Here is a 21,912-nt window from a genome sequence, read left to right as displayed (position 1 = left end):
TGGTGAGGGTGTCTAGTCAGGTGTCTGTGGTGCACCATTGGAAAATTAACAACAGTACAGACAGTACAGTCATTTTTTATGATTTAAAGGCTCTAAAACTTCTGGGATTCAAGCATTCTTTGGAAATTCTGACTCAGGTAAGCAACATATTTTTTAAATTTCTCGTCATCTTCACTTTACTTTTAAACTCTTTTTTCATCCTTATCGCTCAGCTCAACAAAATGAGTGACACGGACATGGAAGTATTTGGGGTGGCCGCCCCATACCTGCGTAAATCTGAGCGGGAGAGAATTGCAGCTCAGAATGTGCCGTTTGATGCCAAAAGTGCCGTTTTTGTGCCTCACCCGAAGCAGGAGTATGTCGAGGGAAAAATCAGAAGCCAGGATGGCACTAAGGTCAATGTGGAGATTGAGGATGGAAAGGTGAAAGAGTCCAGCTATTATTTGACTATTTCTGACATCTTATATCGGTTTTTCTGTCTTTATCTGTCATTTTTTTTACAATGTATCTTTTTGAAATTGTACTTCAGGTTGTCACAGTGCATGTGGATGACATTCGGCCAATGAACCCACCCAAGTTTGACAAGATAGAGGACATGGCCCTGCTGACGCATCTGCACGAACCCGCCGTGCTTTTTAACCTCAAGAAACGCTACGCTGCCTGGATGATTTATGTAAGGACAACTGTGACTCACAATATCTTTAACTTTAATTCAATACCAACAGTCTGTATTCTGGGTTTTTTTTCTTGTTAATTCAGACCTATTCTGGGCTCTTCTGTGTGACTGTGAACCCTTACAAGTGGCTGCCGGTCTACAACCCAGAGGTGGTGGCCGGGTACAGAGGAAAGAAACGCCAGGAGGTCCCCCCACACATCTTCTCCATCTCTGACAACGCTTACCAGTACATGCTTACAGGTCTGGCCCCATAGTATTGTTATTGGCATGACTAGCGTCATGTTTGTCTGCATTTTTTGAGTTATATTAACAGTTCAATTAAAATTGTGTATAGTTTTAGATAATTAAAAGCATAATTACTTTAAAAAGTTTGATGTACTATCCAATATTTACAAAATGCAAATTAAACATGCTAAAAAAATTAACAACATAATGCAATGAAATGAAAAAGATCAATATTAAATAACCAAAATTACAGGCATATATGCACAAAAAGCAATACTCATACAGCTTTTAAGAAATACATAAAAAGTCCTGTTAACATGATTTTTTTCTTACCTTTTACCAGGTCCAACATGTAATTACAATTTTGCACTGACGTAAACCAAAATAATTTGTATTTACTTATTTCTTTAGTTTTATTGTGAAAAACAAATATTAGTCCTGAGGTGAAAGGTGGTGTAAGCTGTGTCTGTGTCGTGCACAGTGGATAAATCTAATTATCAGAAGTGCGCGAGTTAATTATATTGTGAGAAAAAGTTATTTATCTTGTGCACACAGGATAACTAAATAGTAGAGCAACTTAATTAACACGCTTCTGCAACAACTGCAGATGAAAGCAGTCACCTTATAATAGAGACTTTAATGATTCAGCTTTAGTTTCACTTCAAACATAAAACAGATAAACAGGAATCACTGACAGCTCAGGCTTCGTGTTACACAGTCCTCCATGGAGATCTTCAGCATGTGAAGCAAACGGTGTGTATACAGAAGAACAGAAGAAGTTCTCATGCTTCTTACGACCTTCCCAGGTGGAAATACAGTCCTGTGCTAAAGTCTTGAGCCACCCCTTATTTCTTTAAATCAGGGATTTGGAACATCAGGCCTCAAGGGCCGGTGTCCTGCAGGTTTTAGATGTTACCCTGGATCGACACGCCTGAATCAAATGATGAGGGCCTCTGGAGAACTTCGGACATGTTGAGGAGGTAATTTAGCAATTTAAATCAGCTGTGTTGAATCATGGACACATCTAAAACCTGCAGGACTTCGGCCCTCGAGGCCTGGAGTTGCTCACCCCTGGTTTAACTGGTCAATGTTCAATGCCTTAAACCAGAGGTGGGGAATTCCAGGCCTCAAGGGCCGGAGTCCTGCAGGCTTTAGATCTCACCCTGGGTGAACACACCTGAATTAAACGATTAGTTCATTACCAGGCCTCTGGAGAAAACATGTTGAGGAAGTAATTAAGCCATTTAAATCAGCTGTGTTGGATCAAGGACATGTCTAGAACCTGTTTGGAAGGATATGAAGATTTTTTTTAAATTTTATTTATTTATTTATTTATTTATTTTTATTTTTTTGAGCGTTGTTCCAGACCATACTCCATACCAGTTGGTGGCAGTAATGCACCTTTCAGTTATTTGCCAACTGCCAATACAAATGTAAGAAAGAAGAAGAAGGACATGTCTAAAACCTGCAGGACCTGCAAACCTGGCACACACAAAGCAAACAAACAAACAAACAAACAAACAAAAAAACCCTCTGAAAATGGTCAGGTACAAGGACTGGACTGAAAATGGGTGTAAACGCATCCAGTCTCCAAAGACAAACTGTGAAAGACCTTTAGAAAGCTAGGAGAACTGTTGCTCGAGACCACTTTAACAAAGTCTGGCTCCTTGGAAGTAAGATATAAGGAAAAGAAGGCTGGCTGGCTCAAGAATTTTGCACAGATTTGTATGTTGCATGACTTGAAGCACTTTTTATCTCTCACTCATACATTCCTTTCCTAAATAGACGCACAGGGGACATAAAATATAGTAAAAATTAAAGTGAAATGAAACTCTATTTAAAGACTAAAAAAAGTTCAAAGCCTAAAACCCCACAAACGTGCATCAGCCCCTCAAACTCCGATATCATCCACTTTCTTTCTTCTCTTCAGATCGAGAGAATCAGTCTATCCTGATCACGTAAGTATGACTTTATTAGCTGTTTACTTTTCGTTCTGCATATATTTCATTCCCATCGTTTGTCTGATGTCACATTTTATCAGTGGAGAATCTGGTGCTGGGAAAACAGTCAACACAAAGCGAGTAATCCAGTACTTTGCAACAATCACAGCAATGGGAGAGTCAAGCAAGAAGGAACAACCGGGCAGTAAAATGCAGGTTCAGTCCAATTAATTCATCTTCTAATTATCTAGAGATGAAACATGAGCAGAAAATCTGAAAGCTTTTACCTTAATTTAAATGAAAAGAACTTGAAATGTCTTTTTATTCTTCTGCAGGGGACTCTGGAGGATCAAATCATCCAGGCTAACCCTCTGCTGGAAGCTTTCGGGAACGCCAAGACTGTGAGGAATGACAACTCGTCTCGATTTGTGAGTTAAGACCAGCCGAGGCTGACATCATGCTATCATACTAAGAAAATTCAGCTGTTATAATGACAAAAAAACCCCAACTGATTATATCAGGTGATGTGAGCTTTAAGAATAACTTTGTTTTGTTTTTTTCTTTAAATGTAGTTTATTTATCTTAGAGCTTGATTACCAGAGACGTCCAATGGTCAAAATAGTGTCCCAGCTCATATGTTAAACTTTTCCAGGGAAAATTCATCCGCATCCACTTCGGAACAAAGGGGAAGTTGGCATCAGCTGATATTGAAACTTGTAAGTGCCCATTTTAACAGTTAATAATAAAGATAATTAACTGCAGCTTTTCTGTCACGAATGTTGGGACAGACTTTATACAAAAGATGGGTTTAGCCACAGTGAAATTACCCTCTGGTTTAAGGCTTTGGCTTTCACTGTCTCCCCAAAGAATATGATAGGTGATTATTCACAGACATCTATGTTTTCCACACAGTGTGCCCAGCTGTTCATCAGGAGTGTGACGGTGCAGAGGAGAGGTGATAGGAATGCCCTCCTCATCCAAAATCACTCAACGTCACAGCGAAATCAGAAGCACAGGAGACATTTTCTAAATCAACTCTACCTGCAGTAGACACCTGTCCAATCTAGCTGTATAAATTGCTCAGTTAGAAGCCTAAGTTGATTGAAAACTGATGAAAAATCTAGCAAAATTGAAATCAATTATTATAATAACATTAAGGTATTGGCCTGATAACAGCAAAATGAACATCATGTAGTTTTAAATATGACTTGAAACCAGTGACTGACATCATAAGCTCACAATCAAGGTACTGAAGTCATACATCAAGTGATCACTAGACTCCTTCTCCCCATAGACTTCCATATAATCTGACTGATTTCTGGAAGCAGAGAAGTCGCCCCCTGGTGGTCATTGGAAAGAACGCAGGATTAATGCGCCCTCATTACCTTTATTTTTCAGACCAGAGTCCTTTTTTAAAAAATATATTTTGTTTTATGCCTGAGGTCAATTAATGAAGGTCTTCTTATACATTTTCGATCAAAATCTAAACTTTATAGCTGCAAAACGTCTGACAGAGAGTGAGGCCTGAATGTGACTGTGAATATTTTTTGGAATAATTAATATTCTGCTGTCTGTCCAAGTTTTGTGATTTGTGTTTTATTTCTGGTTATTGTCAGACCTTTTGGAAAAATCCAGAGTGACTTTCCAGCTGCTTGCAGAGAGGAGCTATCACATCTTCTATCAGATCTTGTCAAATAAGAAGCCTGATTTAATCGGTGAATATACCAATCAATGAGCTCTAAATGGTTGTGACACAGTTTCCATGGCGTCTGGTCCTGCACAGAGCTATGAGCTATTTTTCTGTGCCTCATTTCAGAGATGCTGCTGATAACCAGCAATCCTTATGATTACCCTTTTATCAGCCAGGGGGAAATCACTGTGCTGAGCATCAATGATGCAGAGGAGCTGATGGCCACAGATGTAAGTGCAAAATATGCACAGAAATGTGGAATACAGGCTGAAGCCATGCACTTAATTACAGTATTTTTACTGATATATTTTGACATCAGATGAAAGACTTGAAATACCTGATTTTTGTTGGTTTTAAATTTTATTACTTAAATTATATGTGAAAATAATTATGCATAAATGTATTACTATTAATTTGAAAAATAAATCAATGCACAACATCAACACATCATTACATTTAAATGGTTAAAATCATGACATTGGCACTAAACTCAGAGAAGTTCCCATGTCTGTGTCTGTTCTTCAGAGAGCCATTGACATCCTGGGTTTTAGCACTGAGGAAAAGGTCGGCATCTACAAGCTGACGGGTGCCGTCATGCACAACGGGAACATGAAGTTCAAGCAGAAGCAGCGGGAGGAGCAGGCCGAGCCTGATGGCACTGAGGGTGAGACGTCTGAGGTGGTGCCTCCACCCTAATTTAAAACCAAAGCAGGCATCAGCGGGACAACTTTACAGCTTCACTGTGAATTTTGTTCCAACTTTTACTTTTGGGCCCCACAGCTGACCAAAACTAGGACGGCAATCTCTGTTTAACCAGGAAGAAAAAAGGTGGTTGGCGAGTGATTGCATTCAATGTTTTTTGCTGTCTGGGACCAGTTGCAAGTAGCTGCAGCCACCAACTGGTCACCAAGAAGTTTAGCTACACCACCTTCAACCAGCTTTGGCCACCCCGTATGAAGCAACTTGTCTCAGTCCAACTGAACTGGCTGCAGTCAGTCTCAAGGTTTGCAATTAACCGTCATCCAATTAATAAACGCAGACTGCAAAGACCTAAATATTCAGTCAGTCTGTGCTCATGAGCACAACTCGGCTGCTCCATCAGTCTGATGCATGTAGCTGCCAACTTGATCCCCAAAACTGATAACAGTCTGACTCTTATTGCCATTTTATTGCTGTCTTGACAAGTTGACTTGACGTGGTCACTGCAGTCTCCAACCACTGTTTCCCCCAATGTGACTGTAGCCTTAGATTTCCACGTTATACCTCTGCTAAATACACTGAAACAGGTGCATACGTGACACAGAGGGGCCTGTTTATGATTTTGCTCAGTTCAAAATAGTTTTAGTTGGTGAATCATCAGTTTCCACAAAGTGTTTCAGAGGTCTATGCATTTCCTGCTTTGAAAGCTTCATGTAGGCGTGATGTGACACTTGAATTTGCCCCCTTTGTTCAGAATAGGCCTTTGATCTCAGGCACTTCCACTTATTTCTTTCACTCTTATAGTACTGCTTACTTTGCAATGTTCTGCATGAGGCACTGCCATATTTCGAGCAAATGAACAAGGCTGCTGTTTCCACCCGAGAGTCATCTGAACACAGCGCACAAAAAGTGAATTCGCTGAAATAGAGGTTATTTTTAAATTTTGCTTCATTTGTTTTTGATTCCTCATATTTTCATGATTATTATCAGTTTTGATGTGACATTTTGCTGACCTGCATTATCCATCTGTCTTGTTTCTTAACCATTTATCCAGGCTAAGGTCATAAGGGGCTACAGCGAGTTTCATCTAAAATGCAGGGTACACTCTCCCACTGACCTTCCCCTCTGTGTTATCTCTCCTGCAGTGGCGGACAAAGTTGCCTATCTGATGGGTCTGAACTCTGCTGATTTGCTGAAAGCTCTGTGTTGCCCTCGAGTGAAGGTTGGGAATGAATATGTCACCAAAGGCCAGACTCCACAGCAGGTACATGATGTTTCCACAGCTAAAAACGCCCACTAACCACAGCCCATCTGTAAGCATCCAGTATTTTTAAACCTACTTTGAATCAGTACAGACAGAAAGCATCGTAAAACCTCCTTCAAACTGGAGTTGAACCAGCAACCTAACGATTCCTGTTATTACACACCTACAGTCCGCTGTACAAGCTGAGCTATTAAAAGCAACACAATGTGAAAATGATGTCTGATTTTTCAGGTGAACAATGCTGTGGGCGCCTTATCGAAGGCCGTGTACGAGAAGCTGTTCCTCTGGATGGTCACGAGGATCAACCAGCAGCTCGACACCAAACTTCCCAGACAGCACTTCATTGGCGTCCTGGATATCGCAGGGTTTGAAATTTTTGAGGTGAAGGGGATTCCTGCAGAGATGAAAAAACATCAAATCCCTTTAAACATATTTCTGATTGTTTGATGGGTGAAACGTTTCTGTTTGACGCAGATAAACAGCCTGGAGCAGCTGTGCATCAACTTTACCAACGAGAAGCTCCAACAGTTTTTCAACCACCACATGTTTGTGCTGGAGCAGGAGGAATACAAAAAGGAAGGGATCGAGTGGGAGTTTATTGACTTTGGCATGGACTTGGCTGCGTGCATTGAGCTCATTGAGAAGGTTTGTTTACTTTTTTGTTACCTTAAATATTCAAATCAAGAGTAGAAGACAGGAATGAAACACTAATCACCTTTTCCACCTCTCAGCCGATGGGCATTTTCTCCATTCTGGAAGAGGAGTGTATGTTCCCGAAGGCCACAGACGGGTCTTTCAAAAACAAGCTGTACGACCAGCACTTGGGGAAGAACAGCATCTTTCAGAAGCCCAAACCATCCAAAGGAAAGACAGAGGCCCACTTCTCCCTCATGCACTACGCCGGCACCGTCGACTACAACATCAGCGGCTGGCTGGAAAAAAACAAGGACCCGCTGAACGACACCGTGGTGCAGCTTTACCAGAAAGCTTCCCTCAAACTGCTCTGCCAGCTCTTTGCCACGTATGCATCAGCTGATGGTATGCCAGCTCTTTAGACATCAAACACAGATGAGAGATTGAGATTAGATTAAGATTTCACCATTTATCTCATGTGGGGGTTTTTAGCTGCTGCTGATAGGAACAAGAAAAACTACAAGAAAAAGGGGTCCTCCTTCCAGACAGTTTCTGCACTCTTTAGGGTAAGACATAGTTATTATTTACCCGTAAATCCTTTTAACTCTTTTAAAATAAACTTACATGACACAGTTTTTCTGTATTAAGAACTGGAGCAGTAGTTATAGTTGTAATAGTTTCTTCTTTGTCCATCAAATATTGATAAAGAAATAATACAACTGGTTGATATTTGTGAGGAGGGACCACAAGCTTGAAAGCTCGTCTGGTCTTCTATACATTCCCTGAATAAATCATTTGTTTTTGTTGTTTTGCATAAATTTATAAAAATGTAACATTTAAGGAAACATAGAAGAAGACTCACCAGATAATAGATTTCAAGTCATTCCTCCTCCTTCTTTTTTCGTCTGCTCCATTTAGAGGTCACCACAGCAGATCATCTCTGTTCACCTCACCCTATCTTCCTCCTTCACTGCATCCATGAATCTTCTCTGTGCTCTTCCTCTTCTGTCAGCTCCATCATCAACATCCACTAATCTTCTAATCCTGTCCATCCTGCTCATTCCTAATCAAGATCTGAACATCTTCAGCTCCACCTCCTGTCTTTTTGTCAGTGCCACCGTCTCTAAATCATTCATCACAGCAGGTCTCGCCACCATCTTTTAAACCTTTCTTTTCACTCTTGCTGCTCTCACAAAGGCACCCCTGACACTCGTCTCCACCCACCCTGCCTGTCCTCTCTTCCTTACCTGTTTCGTGCACTCTCCAGAGCTTTGACTGCATCTTCACCTTTCCACATGTATTTTATCTTGTTTCTACTGACTCTCATTCCTCTTCTTTCCAGAGTTTACCTCCACCTCACCAGGCTCTCTGTCACTGCAGATTAGTGGTCTGAAGTTTCCCAAATTCCCAGACAGCTCTAGATAAATGAGACTAATTAACTGCTCACGTTTGAACCATAAAATAGATTATAGCACAAAAATGAATAGAAAAACAAAAAGAAAGCCAAGAAGCTATAGTTTTTTTTTTCCGACGAGTCATTGTGACATGAGACCTCAGTTCGTCCAATTTATTTATCTTGGATAAACTAGGGTTCCAAGAAATTAATAAAACAGTTCCTCGTGATAATGTTTATTTGGGAACTTGCCTCAGAGTTTTGCTCCTGCGTGAAAGAAATATCTGCTTTAATGCGTAACCTTAGCTACTGTCTATTTATATTGAAATTAACTGAGTGTTAAAAGCAGTTTGACACTTTGTGAATCACACATTTGTGTTGTGTCAAGTTAACTGACAAAACTGTGTCTGTACAATAAATATTAATCTACTGCCAGCAGTTTATAAGCTCAACACAAAGAATTTTTGGAGTTTCTTTTTATCAGACATTAAAATATAAAGATTAAACATCTTACTTAGTGCCATTCAGAGAGTGTGGCTTATTATACTAATATTATAATAGCCTATCCCGGGAACTCTGTGATCCAGATTCAGTGACTTTCCGTGTTTCTCACTGACGAGCATCTGCATCTCTGCATTGCACTCACACAGTTTATGGAAGCAACCAGCCAACCAAGCTTGCTAACATTGTCTTACACTTGAGCGCTCCATCGTGCGATCTAAAAATTGTCATATCTAGTAACAATGCTACAGTCAAAGCTCGAGAATAATGATTCCAAAAACCAGCGGGTAACATCTACTGTTAATGTGATTTCTGTGGTATCAAATGGTATCAAATCACTTTTATTGTCACATCACATGTGCTGGTACACTGGTGCAGCACATGTTACCATCAGTCCATCTGACTGAAAGCATGATGTGTTGCAGGAGAACCTGAACAAACTAATGGCCAACCTCAGGTCAACACATCCACACTTTGTCAGATGCATCATCCCAAATGAGACCAAGATACCAGGTAAAACAAACAGGAATAGACAACAAATAAAGAAAAAAAATTTGAACTGAAGTTACCCTGTGGGGAAAAGTTACCTCTATCTGTTGTAGGAATCATGGATCACCATCTGGTCCTTCATCAGCTGCGATGTAACGGAGTGCTGGAAGGTATCCGGATCTGCAGGAAGGGATTCCCCAGCAGGATTCTGTATGGAGACTTCAGGCAAAGGTAACATGTAATTTGTTTGAAGAACTGCCTCGAGTTTTAGACTAAACCTCCACACGTGTGTGACAGATACAGGATTCTGAATGCCAGCGCGATCCCCGAGGGCCAGTTTATTGACAGCAAGAAGGCCTCCGAGAAGCTGCTGTCGTCCATTGACGTGGACCACACCCAGTATAGATTCGGATACACAAAGGTATGTTTAAAAAATATATATATATTATATAATATTTCAGCTAAAATAATTTGAAATTGCTAGCAGGCAGCACAATGATGCCTCACAGAAGGTCCTGAGTTCAATTCCACCATCAGGCCGGGGCCTATCTGTGTTTGCGTGGGTTCTCTCTGGGTAATCCGGCTTCCTCCCACATTCCAAAGACATGCAGTTAGTGGGGTTAGATTAATTGGAAACTCTAAATTGCCCATAGGTGCAAATGGTTGTCTGTCTCTGTGTGTTAGCCCTGCGACAGACTGGCAACCTGTCCAGGGTGTACCCCGCCTCTCGCCCTAAGACAGCCGGCTGGGCTCCAGCCCCCACGTCATCCTGACAAGGATACGCAGAAGAGAATGGATGGATAATTTGAAATTGAAGAGAAATCTTTCTCAACTTGCAGGTGTTTTTCAAAGCCGGCCTTTTGGGTCTTCTGGAGGAGATGCGGGATGAGCGTCTAGCTGTGCTGATGACTCGAATCCAGGCTGTAGCCAGAGGTTACGTCACCAGGCTGAGGTTAAAGGAGATGATGAAGAAAAGGTCTGGCACTTTTTTTTTTTTCTTTTGGATTAGTGGATGTAGAATTTATGGAAAATTAGGCGAATGAAAGACGGAGAAAGTTAGATGGGATTGAACACAGGCTATTTCATAACTGCGTCCTTTATGGTAACAAAGGAGACTATTTCTTCTAAACTGTCATTAATTATGATTGTAATTGCAGTCGTGATCTTTGTCCCACATTAAAAATGCCAAGATAATTTCTCATTTTTACTCTGCTTCCCTTCATTTTTTTTCCCTTTCATTTTTTAAGCTACTCTGACATTGTAGCTAGTGAAAAAGTGAGGAATAACTTAGAGAAACCTTAAAAAGATCAGATTTTCTCATCACCTTCACATCTGTAACAAATTCTTCATTGTTTTGCTTTTTCACTCTGTAGAGAGGCCGTTTACATCATCCAGTACAACATTCGTTCGTTCATGAATGTGAAGAACTGGCCTTGGATGAAGCTCTTCTTCAAGATAAAGCCTCTGTTACGAAGTGCAGAGGCTGAGAAGGAGATGCAGACCATGAAGGAGGAGTTTGCTCGACTCAGAGAGGAGTTGGCAAAGTCGGAGGCCAGGAGGAAGGAGCTGGAAGAGAAGATGGTCATGCTGGTGCAGGAGAAGAATGACCTTTACCTTCAAATACAAGCAGTATGTAAACACTCAGCCCTGAGTGGGACAAAGTGGTCTGTTTGTATTGATTTTGTTCTGCCTGATTTGAAGATCAGATTAAATTAAAGATGATCAATAATGAGGTAAGATAAGAACTAGTATAATTGATCACTGCAGGGAAACTGGAGGAAAACAAACTTAAAATAAGAAGAAAGCAAACTGACCATGATGTTAAACTTAAAGCAAATAATGCTTATAACAGCGTTACAACATATTAAGATTTGAGTCAAAGGTTTCTGGTGTTGGTGCACAGAAAAAGCCCACTGCTACTACTGTGGTAATCTCTATTAATGCAAGAACAAGTGATGTAAAGAAAATGCTGGTCTATCTTTTATTCAGACATGAAGGTCAGTCAGTACATGATTTATTTAAGTACTGTGAGTTCACCTACGCAGGCTGTGATGCTCGAGGAAACGAAGAGCAAGATCTCTCTGCTGTGCAGAATAACGCCATTAGAATCACCATCCTCTGAAATTAGAGCTCATGTCAGCGCTTCCTAGAGTTCGAGCAGCTGTTGAAGGAAGCGTGAATGTTTCCTCCATGCTGTTAAGAAACCACTAAAGAGAAAAACGAGAAAAAGACCTGCTGGGAGCGACAGTGAATGGACAATGTGGTAACACGAGACTGACCCCTGTGCAGAAATAATCTTCAGTTTATTAAGGAAGTGTTAAATAAGAAGAAAATGACCTGACAGGATGTTAATCTGAGCACTTTGAAGAAACGAAATGTGGAGGGACTGCACAAACACATCACTGGAACATTTCTGTGGCCTGATTATTGACTGCCAGCTGCTTCCATATAACTTTCTGAGGGAATTCATCGTTGATTTGAATCAACACACAGTTTGGATCTGACTCAGAGCTCATCCAGATCACTGTGACTGAGCATTTTGATTGCATCCTGATCACTTCCTGAACATACATCTGAACACTTCCTCTAACGTCTGCTTCAGCTCCGCCGACATGAAGACAAAAAAAATAGCTTGTAGTATTCATTAAAAGTTTTCTTTATACCATCACAGAGAAAGGGAAATGGTCGGCTTCTGCACCGTCAGCAGGCAGCTCAGCTATCCTTAAAGGAAAATAGAAGATTCCAAACAGATCCCTGTGCAAAAACATGAAATGTGAATATGTGTCCAAACTTTAGAAAAAGAATAACTATTAACCGAGGTTAAATTAAAAATTTACTGCACTATGACAGTCATTGTGTCCTGTTTCCTCAGGAGAGGGAGAACCTGTGCGATGCTGAGGAAAGGTGTGAAGGCTTGATAAAGAGCAAGATCCACCTGGAAGCCAAAGCCAAAGAATTCTCCGAGAGGCTGGAGGAAGAGGAGGAGATCAACGCTGAAATCACCGCCCAGAAGAGGAAACTGGAGGACGAATGTTCTGAGCTCAAACGGGACATAGACGACCTGGAACTTACCATCGCCAAAGTGGAGAAGGAGAAATATGCCACTGAAAATAAGGTGCCTCTGATGATTTCTGTTGTCTGAACTTTTAAAGCTTTTGTTTTTAACAAAGTTCTCTCCTTAGGTTAAGAATTTGATCGAGGAGTTAACGACTCTTGAGGAAAACCTGTTGAAGTCCTCAAAGGAGACGAAAGCTTTGCAGGAGGTGCACCAGCAGACTTTAGACGACCTCCAGGCAGAGGAGGACAGAGTCAGTTCTCTAATAAAGACAAAGACTAAGCTGGAGCAACAATTTGATGATGTAAGTATAAAAGGCTCAGTGCTTCTTAAGATGAAGCCATCACGTAAACTTGTAATGTTAGCTGCAGACTTAGTGATTGATGTAAACATCCTGCAGTTGGAGGGGCTGGTGGAGCAGGAGAAGAAGTTGCGTGCCGACTTGGAGAGATCCAGAAGGAAACTGGAGGGAGATCTGAGGCTGTCCCAGGAAACCATCATGGACCTGGAGAATGAAAAGCTGCAGGCGGAGGAACAACTGAAAAAGTGAGTTAATAAATAGATTACTAAAAAAAAGATTTCGCCAAGCAATGAATCCGAGCTTTTACCTCCTAAACCCAAGAACATTCTGTTCAGCAGTGTCCGTCCAGACAAAAGCTTTTTATTCCTTTTTATCTAAAGCTGACCTTTTGCTGTTTTATCTCCTAAACCACAGAGTGAATCCACATCCAACTATCCCTGTTTCCTGTTTGAAATGTCAGCTAATCACACCACCTTGTTGTATTGAGCCCACACAGCAGGTAGCAAAGCAGCAGATGTAGTAATGAACAAAAAGTGCTTTTCGATACAAGCAGGAAGAGTTCAAAAGGACAAAAATCCAGACAATCGACAAGATCACAGAATCATCACAGAGGCACAAAGTGAAGGAAAACACACACAGGTGGAAACAACAGGACTTTATGGCAACACAACAAGGTTTAAATACTAATAAAATAATAATTAAAAAAAACTAACAGCAATACTCTTTAAATTTTCATTAAATTACATTAATATTCAGCACCATCCCACACTGAAAAAACAACATGGGAATGATGGCTCCATCCATCTTTTATATACAGTGAAACTTTGATCTTATAAATGGAGTTAAATATTATCTGAACCTGAAATCATTCTCTTCTCAGGAAGGACTTTGAAATCAGCAGCCTACAGAGCAAAGTTGACGACGAACAAGCTCTTAGCACGCAGCTTCAAAAGGCGATTAAAGAGCTTCAGGTGTTTATGTAATTGTAGCAGTCTCAAAGTATCGAGCACTTGATGTTCAGCGTTATGATACCAGTTTCATGTGTTCAAATTGTAGGCTCGCACTGAAGAACTGGAAGAGGAAATCGAAGCTGAGCGTGCAGCTCGGGCCAAAGTGGAGAAGCAGAGCTCTGACCTGTCCAGAGAGCTGGAGGAGATCACCGAGAGGCTGGAAGAGGCCGGAGGAGCCTCCGCCGCTCAGGCCGAGCTCAACAAGAAGCGCGAGGCTGAGATTCAGAGACTGCGCCACGAACTGGAAGAGTCCACCCTGCAGCATGAATCCATCGCTGTTGCTTTACGCAAGAAGCAGGCGGACAGCGTTGTGGAGCTCGGTGATCAGATAGAAAACCTTCAAAGGGTCAAGCAGAAACTGGAGAAAGAAAAGAGCGAGATGAAGATGGAAATCGATGACATGGCAAGGAGTATGGAGACTGTTCTGAAAAGCAAGGTAAACATCTGTCTGCAGAGGGGACTTTTTTCTGAAATCTTCTCTTCTATTATAACTAGAGCTCTATGTTTCAGGCTAACGTGGAGAAACAGTGCAGGAGCCTTGAAGATCAAATGAATGAATACAAGACCGAAGCAGATGAAGCCCAGAGGTCTCTTAGTGATTACACTACCCTGAGTGCTCGACTGCAGACAGAAAATGGTAGGTTTTTAATTAAAAAAGGATAAAAAGAACATTTTAGATGCTCAGACACGTGAGTTTTTATTCTTTTTGTCCTGGACAGGTGAACTTACCCGTCTGCTGGAAGAAAAAGAGTCCATTCTGTTCCAGGTGAACAGAGGGAAGACTGCAGCCGGTCACAAAATTGAAGAGATGAAGAGACTTTTGGACGAAGAAATCAAGGTCTGAAAGGCACAACAAAGATTGATATCTAGTCACAGCAAGGATTTAGAGTTCTTACTAATCTCTTGTGAACGGATGAGAAATTCAATCTCAAAACCATCAGCTATGATGATTTAGCAGTTTATTAGCTTTTTTTTCATATCTATCTGCATTAGGAAACAATGACTGACTGAACTGGATGTTTTGGCCACAGACATCAAAGATTTTAGGAATCTTTTAGTTCATTGGAGCCAAACCATGTGACCGTAAATAAACGTTTGATGCATGCAGACTAATTTTGCAGTCCATGACTGCAATACCTCGACTGACTCTTTCCAAGACAGGTCAGTAATTTATCAGACATTTATCACTGTCTTCTCTGTGTACAATACAAAAAGCTGTAAAGCTGTGATTAACATATTTGTCAAACATGTAAAAGCCAGAAGAAAAAAACAAATAAGTTTATTAATATATTCTGAATGTGTAAAGAAGGTGCATTTTTACATTTAGGCCGAAGGGGGCAGTATATTCTGAATTATAAGAAATAGCCATGATTGATCTGAATGATTTTTAATGACCAGCAGGGGGCGACTCCTCGTGGCAGGAAGAAATATTTTCACGCCCCATCTAAACAAAGCAATGACAGAAAAGCTGAGCCGTGACTTTATTTAGAAACTCATTCTCAATGAATCCTTCAGTAATTGTTGTTATAAACAAACAACTTTCATTTCAAACAACTATTTGTAACTTTTGTCTCTAGACTGCTTCATTAGTCTGCGCCACTTCTTCAAAAAAGCAACAATTTAAAGAGAATGTGAACATTGCCAAACATGGAAAAATACAGTTCAGTCTTAGTTTTATATAAAAAAAGAAAATTCAGAAACTTGTGAACAGAGATGAAAAAAATATAATTTAGTGAGAGTTTAATACTATTCACTCGTATTGGCTGCAGTGAGCCTGTTTTTGACTGCAGAGCTGTGGCGGGGCGTGGTCTGGGGCGTGGCTGCAGGGGAGGCGGCCAAACCTGAGCAGCATCTGCAATCTTGCCTTGCCGGCTTAAAACAGAATGAACTAGGTCCTGTTGTTGTTGTTGATGTGTGTAGGCTGTAGCTGAAAAGAAGTGCACTGAAGAGTGCAAACATGTGGATGCGGATGCGCATATTTGCACCCCACCAGTCAGAACTCTCCACACACTTTGAGAAGCACTGGTTTAGAGTAATATCTAGCAGCTGTTCTGTCACATTATTGTGTTGCCACCTTTGTGAGATCTTTGTGAGTGACTTCATAATTGGATCTGAGAAAAAACAGAATCTGAAGTCAGCTTGATAAAGCTTCACAGCCAGTTTCCGCTCCTCGTTTTGTTGTTTCTGTCTTGCTGTTTCTCACGGCTCCTTTCAGAGAGAAACCTTTAAAAAGCATCTGTACCGCACCTGCTCAGGATGAAAAATAGAGCCATGTTAGAGATTAGCTGGTGAACATTTAGCAGCTAGAGTCAGGAGACCAAAATCAGACTTCAAAGGAATTCAAATGTTGCTCCATAAATATTAAATGTAAAAGTTGCCTGCAGTCATGACTCAGTATGATTCACAGCTGTAGTCACAGCTTGTTCCTTCTGTTCCCAGAGGGCAAAAAAATTTGTTACTGCATCTCGGTGAAGCAGTTTTAAAAGGCATGAAGCAGTTTTTTTGTGTACGTTTTTAAATTTCTTTAGACAAAAAACACCTTGGCTCACAGTTTGCAGTCATCTCGTCACGACTGCGAGCTCTTAAGAGAGCAGTACGAGGAGGAGCAAGAGGCCAAAGTTGAGCTGCAGCGCTGCCTGTCCAAGGTGAACAGTGACGTGGCTCAGTGGAGAAAGAAATACGAGACAGACGCCATCCAGCGCACCGAGGAGCTCGAGGAGGCAAAGTAAAAAACCTCACAGTGTGTATCTCGGGTCAGCGCTGATGGGCTTCTTCTGCTTTAACGCAGTTTATGTTCGGTTCAAAGGAAGAAGCTGGTCCAGCGGCTGCAGGAGTCCGAGGAGATGACAGAGGCAGCAAATGTCAAGTGTGCATCGCTGGAGAAGACCAAGCAGAGGCTGCAGGCAGAGTTCGAGGATCTCATGGTTGAGCTAGAAAGGTCAAACGCAGCAAATGCCACCTTAGACAAGAAACAGAAGAATTTCGACAAGGTGGGTCTTTCTGTTTTGAAACATGTCCTCATTTGTATCATCATAAGGCTACACTGATTACATGTGCTGCTTCCTGCCAGGTTTTGGCTGAGTGGAAACAGAAGTATGAGGAGAGTCAATCAGATCTGGAAGTCTCCCAGAGAGAGTCCAGAGCGCTGAACACAGAACTCTTCAAGCTGAAAAATTCATACGAAGAAGTCTTGGATCACCTTGAGAGCATGAAAAGAGACAATAAAAATCTTCAACGTAAGGCTTCTGCAGGAAATAAATTGCTGTTTGGATTCTGAGCGGCTGCAGTCAACGTTTTACATAAAGTGTGTTGATGTGTCTTTTAGAGGAAATCACAGATATCACCGAGCAAGTTGGACAGTCCACCAAAATGCTCCGTGAGCTGGAAAAAGCCACAAAGCACACCGAACAAGAGAAGAGAGACATCCAGGCAGCTCTCGAGGAAGCTGAGGTATTTTTTCGCCCCAACAAACTTTAATATTTTATAAAATAACAACAACACTAATTGCTGTTTTCTCTCTCTGAAGTCTTCCTTGGAACAAGAGGAGGCCAAAATCCTGCAACTTGAGCTGGAGCTGAACCAGATCAAGTCAGAGGTGGAGAGGAAGGTGGCAGAGAAAGACGAAGAAATCGACCAGCTTAAAAGGAATTACCAGAGAACGGTGGAATATCTGCAGATCACGCTGGATGCAGAGACGCGCAGCAGGAACGATGCTGTCCGGATGAAGAAAAAGATGGAAGGGGATCTAAACGAGATGGAAATACAGCTGGGTCACGCCAACAGGCAGGCAGCCGAGGCAACCAAACAACTGAGAAATCTGCAGACTCAGCTGAAGGTGCGTGGGAACTTTTTCTGTTCTGGTTAAAAATTCTGGGATGATGTTTAAAATCCCAGAACTACTGCCTCCATCCTCAGGACACCCAGGTCCATCTGGATGAAGCCCTCCAACGTCAGGAGGACCTAAAAGAGGAGCTAGCTATCATAGAACGCCGCAACAATCTTACGATGGCGGAGAACGAGGAGCTGAGGGCGTCGCTGGAGCAGTGTGACAGAAGTCGAAAGCTCGCTGAGCAGGAGCTGATGGAGGTCAGCGAGCGTGTTCAGCTGCTGCACTCTCAGGTGAGAGCGCAAAATACAGAGTCCATTTTTTAGTGTATTTTTTTTGTGTAATTTTTTAGAGAACTGGACTTAATCAATAGTAAAAATAACATTTATTTGCAGTCTTTCTGTGTATAAAGTAGTTGAAAATAAGCTCTATTTAAACCAACTGCCCAATAAAATCTGGTTTTATATCAGCGCTGTGTAACAAACACACGAAACATCGGCAGTTTGATTTAGGAAATTATGGATTGAACTACCTCCTCTGTGTTTTACAGATGATGCGTTAAAGTTCAGATTTTCAGCTACTTTTCTCTTCATTTCTCTCTTTAATTTTGACACTTTCACTAATGTAAGGGACCCAAAGACTTCTTTCAATGTCATATTTCAATGTTGTTTAATGACCAGAACACCAGTCTCGTGAACTCTAAGAGGAAAATGGAAGCTGATTTGGCTCAGCTGCAGTCGGAGATGGAGGAGACCGCGCAGGAGGCGAGGAGCGCAGACGAGAAGGCCAAGAAAGCCATCACGGATGTCAGTCTCCTCCTCAAATCAATTAACTGCGCTGTCACTTGAATGAGGGCTGCTGGACTTTGAGGCTGGATTAAAATTTCACAGTTCACATTTGCATGCAGGCTGCCATGATGGCTGAGGAGTTGAAGAAGGAGCAGGACACCAGCGCTCACTTGGAGAGGATGAAAAAGAACCTGGAGGCCACGGTGAAAGACCTGCAGCAGCGTCTGGATGAGGCCGAGCAGGTGGCACTTAAAGGAGGGAAGAAGGAGATTCAGAAGCTGGAAGCCAAAGTACGATCTGACAGAGAGCAACGACACATGCCGAGAAATTAAGGCTCAAATCTAAACTAAATATATTTCTATTAAGGTCCGTGAGCTGGAAAATGAGTTGGAGGCAGAACAGAAACACAGTGGAGAGGCCGCGAAAGGTGTGAGGAAATATGAAAGGAGGATTAAAGAGCTCACTTATCAGGTAACAAGTCTGTTACGTAACAAAGCAAATTTCACAAGCTGCTCAGAGAAGGAGAGAAAATGTTCAAAGAGATGTGAGAGAAGCACTTCTGTTTGATTTCAGGGTGAGGAGGAGAAGAAGAACTCGGCGAGGCTGCAGGATCTGGTCAACAAGCTGCAGCTCAAAGTGAAAGCATATAAGCGGCAGTGTGAGGAGGCGGTGAGAGAAAATCCTTAAACACTGTGAGAAATGCAGGCGTGTTATGTAGACAAAACTCTTCTTTACTGTGGCTCTCTGAAACACAGGAGGAACAAAGCAGCATCCATTTGGCTAAGTTTCGGAAAGCGCAACATGAACTGGAGGAGGCAGAGGAGCGAGCTGATGTCGCAGAGTCCCAGCTGAATAAATTAAGAGCGAGGAGTCGTGACGTTGCTGGTAAAGGGGAATCGAAGTCTTAGGAAATAGAAATCATCAACTTCCAAAAAGTCCCCTGAACAAATGGTTGTTTTCAGCTTTGTGACAGTGCATCGTTGCATTTTCTTTTGTATTACTTTGAAGTGTTTTTATTGGGATTAAGAATCAACTTTTACATTTATCTGAACAAAAAAAAGAACAAATTAGTTCTGCAAAATCTTATGATACAAATAAGCTGAAGTCAAAAAGTCAATTTTTCACAGGAATGTTTGTAGCTGAGTGAAGTGACCTGAAAGTATGTGCGTGGGAGCAATAATATGAGCTGGAACAGTTCTCCAGTGCTTTCAAAGAGGATACACTGGACCACATATTACGAAAGGAAAGGTGGTAAAGCATCCCGTCCCATCAGACATGCTTACAAAATGTGTTTTCCATTTCACACCATAACCTCTTGATGTGTTTTGAACCTTTGCTGACAGACTGATAAACCCGCTGATGGTTATGCTGCTGTGATAAAATCAGCTTCTTATGAAGTTGTTTATTTAAAAATAAAGATTATGAGACATTAAGTTTCTGTTAGTGCTGTCTGCTGCTGTTTTTAAAATCATAATGACTTAATTTGAGCTCAGTCATAGAAGGCCTTAATAAAGGCAGGAGTCACACTGGATCGGCTCTCCGGCAGGAGCAGAAATACAAATGAACAGAACAAACACTTCAGTTCAGTTTACAAAATTATTATTATTTTTTTATTTAAAAATTACAATCTTGGAAATGAAGTAATATTTATCACTGATGGTTCTCTCTTTTATGATCTGCATGTGATAACACCGAGCGCATGGTATCTGAAATGAGCTCTTTATGGTCTGTCGTCGGGATGCTGTAGTTTGAGCTCAGCAAACACGTCTCGACATCTGTCGTGGCATTAAAGCCGTTCTCTTGGTTCTCGTTTCCCCGAGTCCTCATTAAGTGCTTTCATGATGTGGTTAGGAAAGAAATACACAGTTAGGTCCATAAGTATTTAACAGTGTACCTTAAATCAAATAATAACTGCAGTTTTTCAGTGAGAAGAAAAACCAGGATGTTAAACCAGGATGTTTAATACTTCTGCGCTCTCTCGGGCCACTTGGTATTCCTGAACTGGACAGTACATTCCTGGATGTGGACTGTTTGAGTGAACAGTTACTAATTGCGAATTAAACACTTGGAATCAACTCTGTATTTTTGTTTGTTTGTTTGTTTTTAAATCTGCTTCATCTGGCCAAGAAATGGCTAATATTATTTTACAAATGGTTGCAATTCCAAAACAATTAATGCAACACTCCTGTTGAATTGCGTTAAAGTGGACTATCTTCAATCAGATCTCACTCTAATATCTGCAGTGCATTGTCACTTCCTGTTCCTGTTAAAAAGCATGTGGTGTTTTGTGTAACTCAGGGGTGTCCAACTCCAAGCCTCAAGGGCCAGATTACCTCCTCAGCATGTCCTGAAGTTCTCCAGAGGCCTGGTAATGAGCTAATCGTTTAATTCAGGTGTGCTGACCCAGGGTGACGTCTAAAACCTGCAGGACACCGGACCTTGAGGCCTGGAGTTGGACACCCCTGGTGTAGCTTATCTGTGTAGCCCATTTAATGTAAACTTTTAGATAACGACTTATTTAAAAGTGTAATCTTCACTTTTTATCCAAAGCACACTCTCTGCTGAATCACAGTATTCACTCACTGTGTCTTCAGGGATTCGCTAGCTTAGCTCAGGTTGTAGTTGACTCGCTAGCAGCATGGCCTCTTCACCTGTCCCTCCTACAACTTCCTGCTCTGTGTGTAAGAAGTTTAGAAGTTTATTACAAGTACAATGATACTTGTAATAAATGTCACCTGTTTACAGCTTTGGAGGCCAGACTCACTGAACTGGAGACCCGGCTCCACACCCTTGAAAATCCCGTAGCTAGCCAGGCCCCTGTACTCGGTGCAGGCAAAGGTAGCTTAGCCAGCGTTAGCTCTCTCCCAGCTGATTGTCCGGAGCAGGTGGGAAAACAAGATGGCTGGGTCAGGAGGAAGTCTAAACCAGAAGTCCCTGGAACAGCACTGACACGTTCACGTCTCGTCTCTTCAGCAGCTTAAAACCAAGTTCTTCCTTCCCACTTTGCCAAGTGCTGCTTATAGTAGGTCTTACCTTACAATAAGCACCTTAAAACAGAACCTTAATACATTTTATATAAATAAAATTTAATGAAACTAAATTTAATAAACCATAAAATACTTTTTTTTATTTTAAGGGGTGAACTTTTAGACTATTTTTCTTGCAGGTTTTATCTTTAGTTTACACATTTGTGCTTTGTGTAGGGTGTGGAGCAGGATCCACATGCATGCACAGTCAGGGTGAGGCTGTTGTGGAAAATGACTAAACTGCATAGCAACAGGGAGTTTCCTTTTGCAGGAAGAAGACATGTGATTGGAGCAGAGATGAAACATTTGCAAGACACCAGACTGATCACCAAAGGGAGAGCCAAGTCTAAACTGCGGCTCCTCCTCAACTTTTTAACCAATCACATTCATGTATTG

The 21,912-nt window shown here is 41.5% G+C and overlaps 1 protein-coding gene across 1 annotated transcript; it reads left to right on the top strand.

Annotated features, from left to right (window-relative positions):
* Positions 1–218: 218 nt before the first annotated feature.
* LOC146672195 (myosin heavy chain, skeletal muscle, adult-like) lies at positions 219–20,284 on the top strand. Its single transcript, XM_085404718.1, has 38 exons — positions 219–422; positions 530–673; positions 760–916; positions 2,832–2,859; positions 2,943–3,057; positions 3,177–3,269; positions 3,494–3,557; positions 4,458–4,556; positions 4,658–4,761; positions 5,057–5,195; positions 6,376–6,494; positions 6,726–6,875; positions 6,969–7,139; positions 7,226–7,532; positions 7,620–7,693; positions 9,447–9,534; positions 9,624–9,741; positions 9,808–9,931; positions 10,350–10,486; positions 10,884–11,139; positions 12,383–12,625; positions 12,693–12,869; positions 12,966–13,111; positions 13,747–13,837; positions 13,923–14,312; positions 14,387–14,513; positions 14,596–14,714; positions 16,405–16,601; positions 16,683–16,866; positions 16,947–17,112; positions 17,202–17,326; positions 17,403–17,711; positions 17,792–17,995; positions 18,383–18,508; positions 18,610–18,780; positions 18,857–18,961; positions 19,064–19,159; positions 19,246–20,284. Exons 1-38 carry the CDS (start codon positions 222–224, stop codon positions 19,396–19,398), a joined length of 5,817 nt encoding a protein of 1,938 aa, XP_085260844.1. The 5' UTR covers positions 219–221; the 3' UTR covers positions 19,399–20,284.
* Positions 20,285–21,912: the final 1,628 nt, after the last annotated feature.

This window comes from Rhamphochromis longiceps, linkage group LG4, assembly GCF_057381845.1.
Source record: "Rhamphochromis longiceps isolate RC_006_pf linkage group LG4, R_longiceps_female_GT1.1, whole genome shotgun sequence".
NCBI classification, from domain to species: domain Eukaryota; kingdom Metazoa; phylum Chordata; class Actinopteri; order Cichliformes; family Cichlidae; genus Rhamphochromis; species Rhamphochromis longiceps.
The sequence above is the reverse complement of the archived record's forward strand: the minus strand, read 5'-3'. Positions and strand labels throughout refer to the sequence as shown.

Coding starts and splice junctions, on each gene's coding strand:
- LOC146672195 (XM_085404718.1), top strand. CDS start 222: ATGAGTGACACGGACATGGAAGTATTTGGGGTGGCCGCCCCATACCTG. Junction 9,535..9,623: donor AAATGAGACCAAGATACCAG/GTAAAACAAACA, acceptor TATCTGTTGTAG/GAATCATGGATCACCATCTG. Junction 12,870..12,965: donor TGGAGCAACAATTTGATGAT/GTAAGTATAAAA, acceptor AACATCCTGCAG/TTGGAGGGGCTGGTGGAGCA.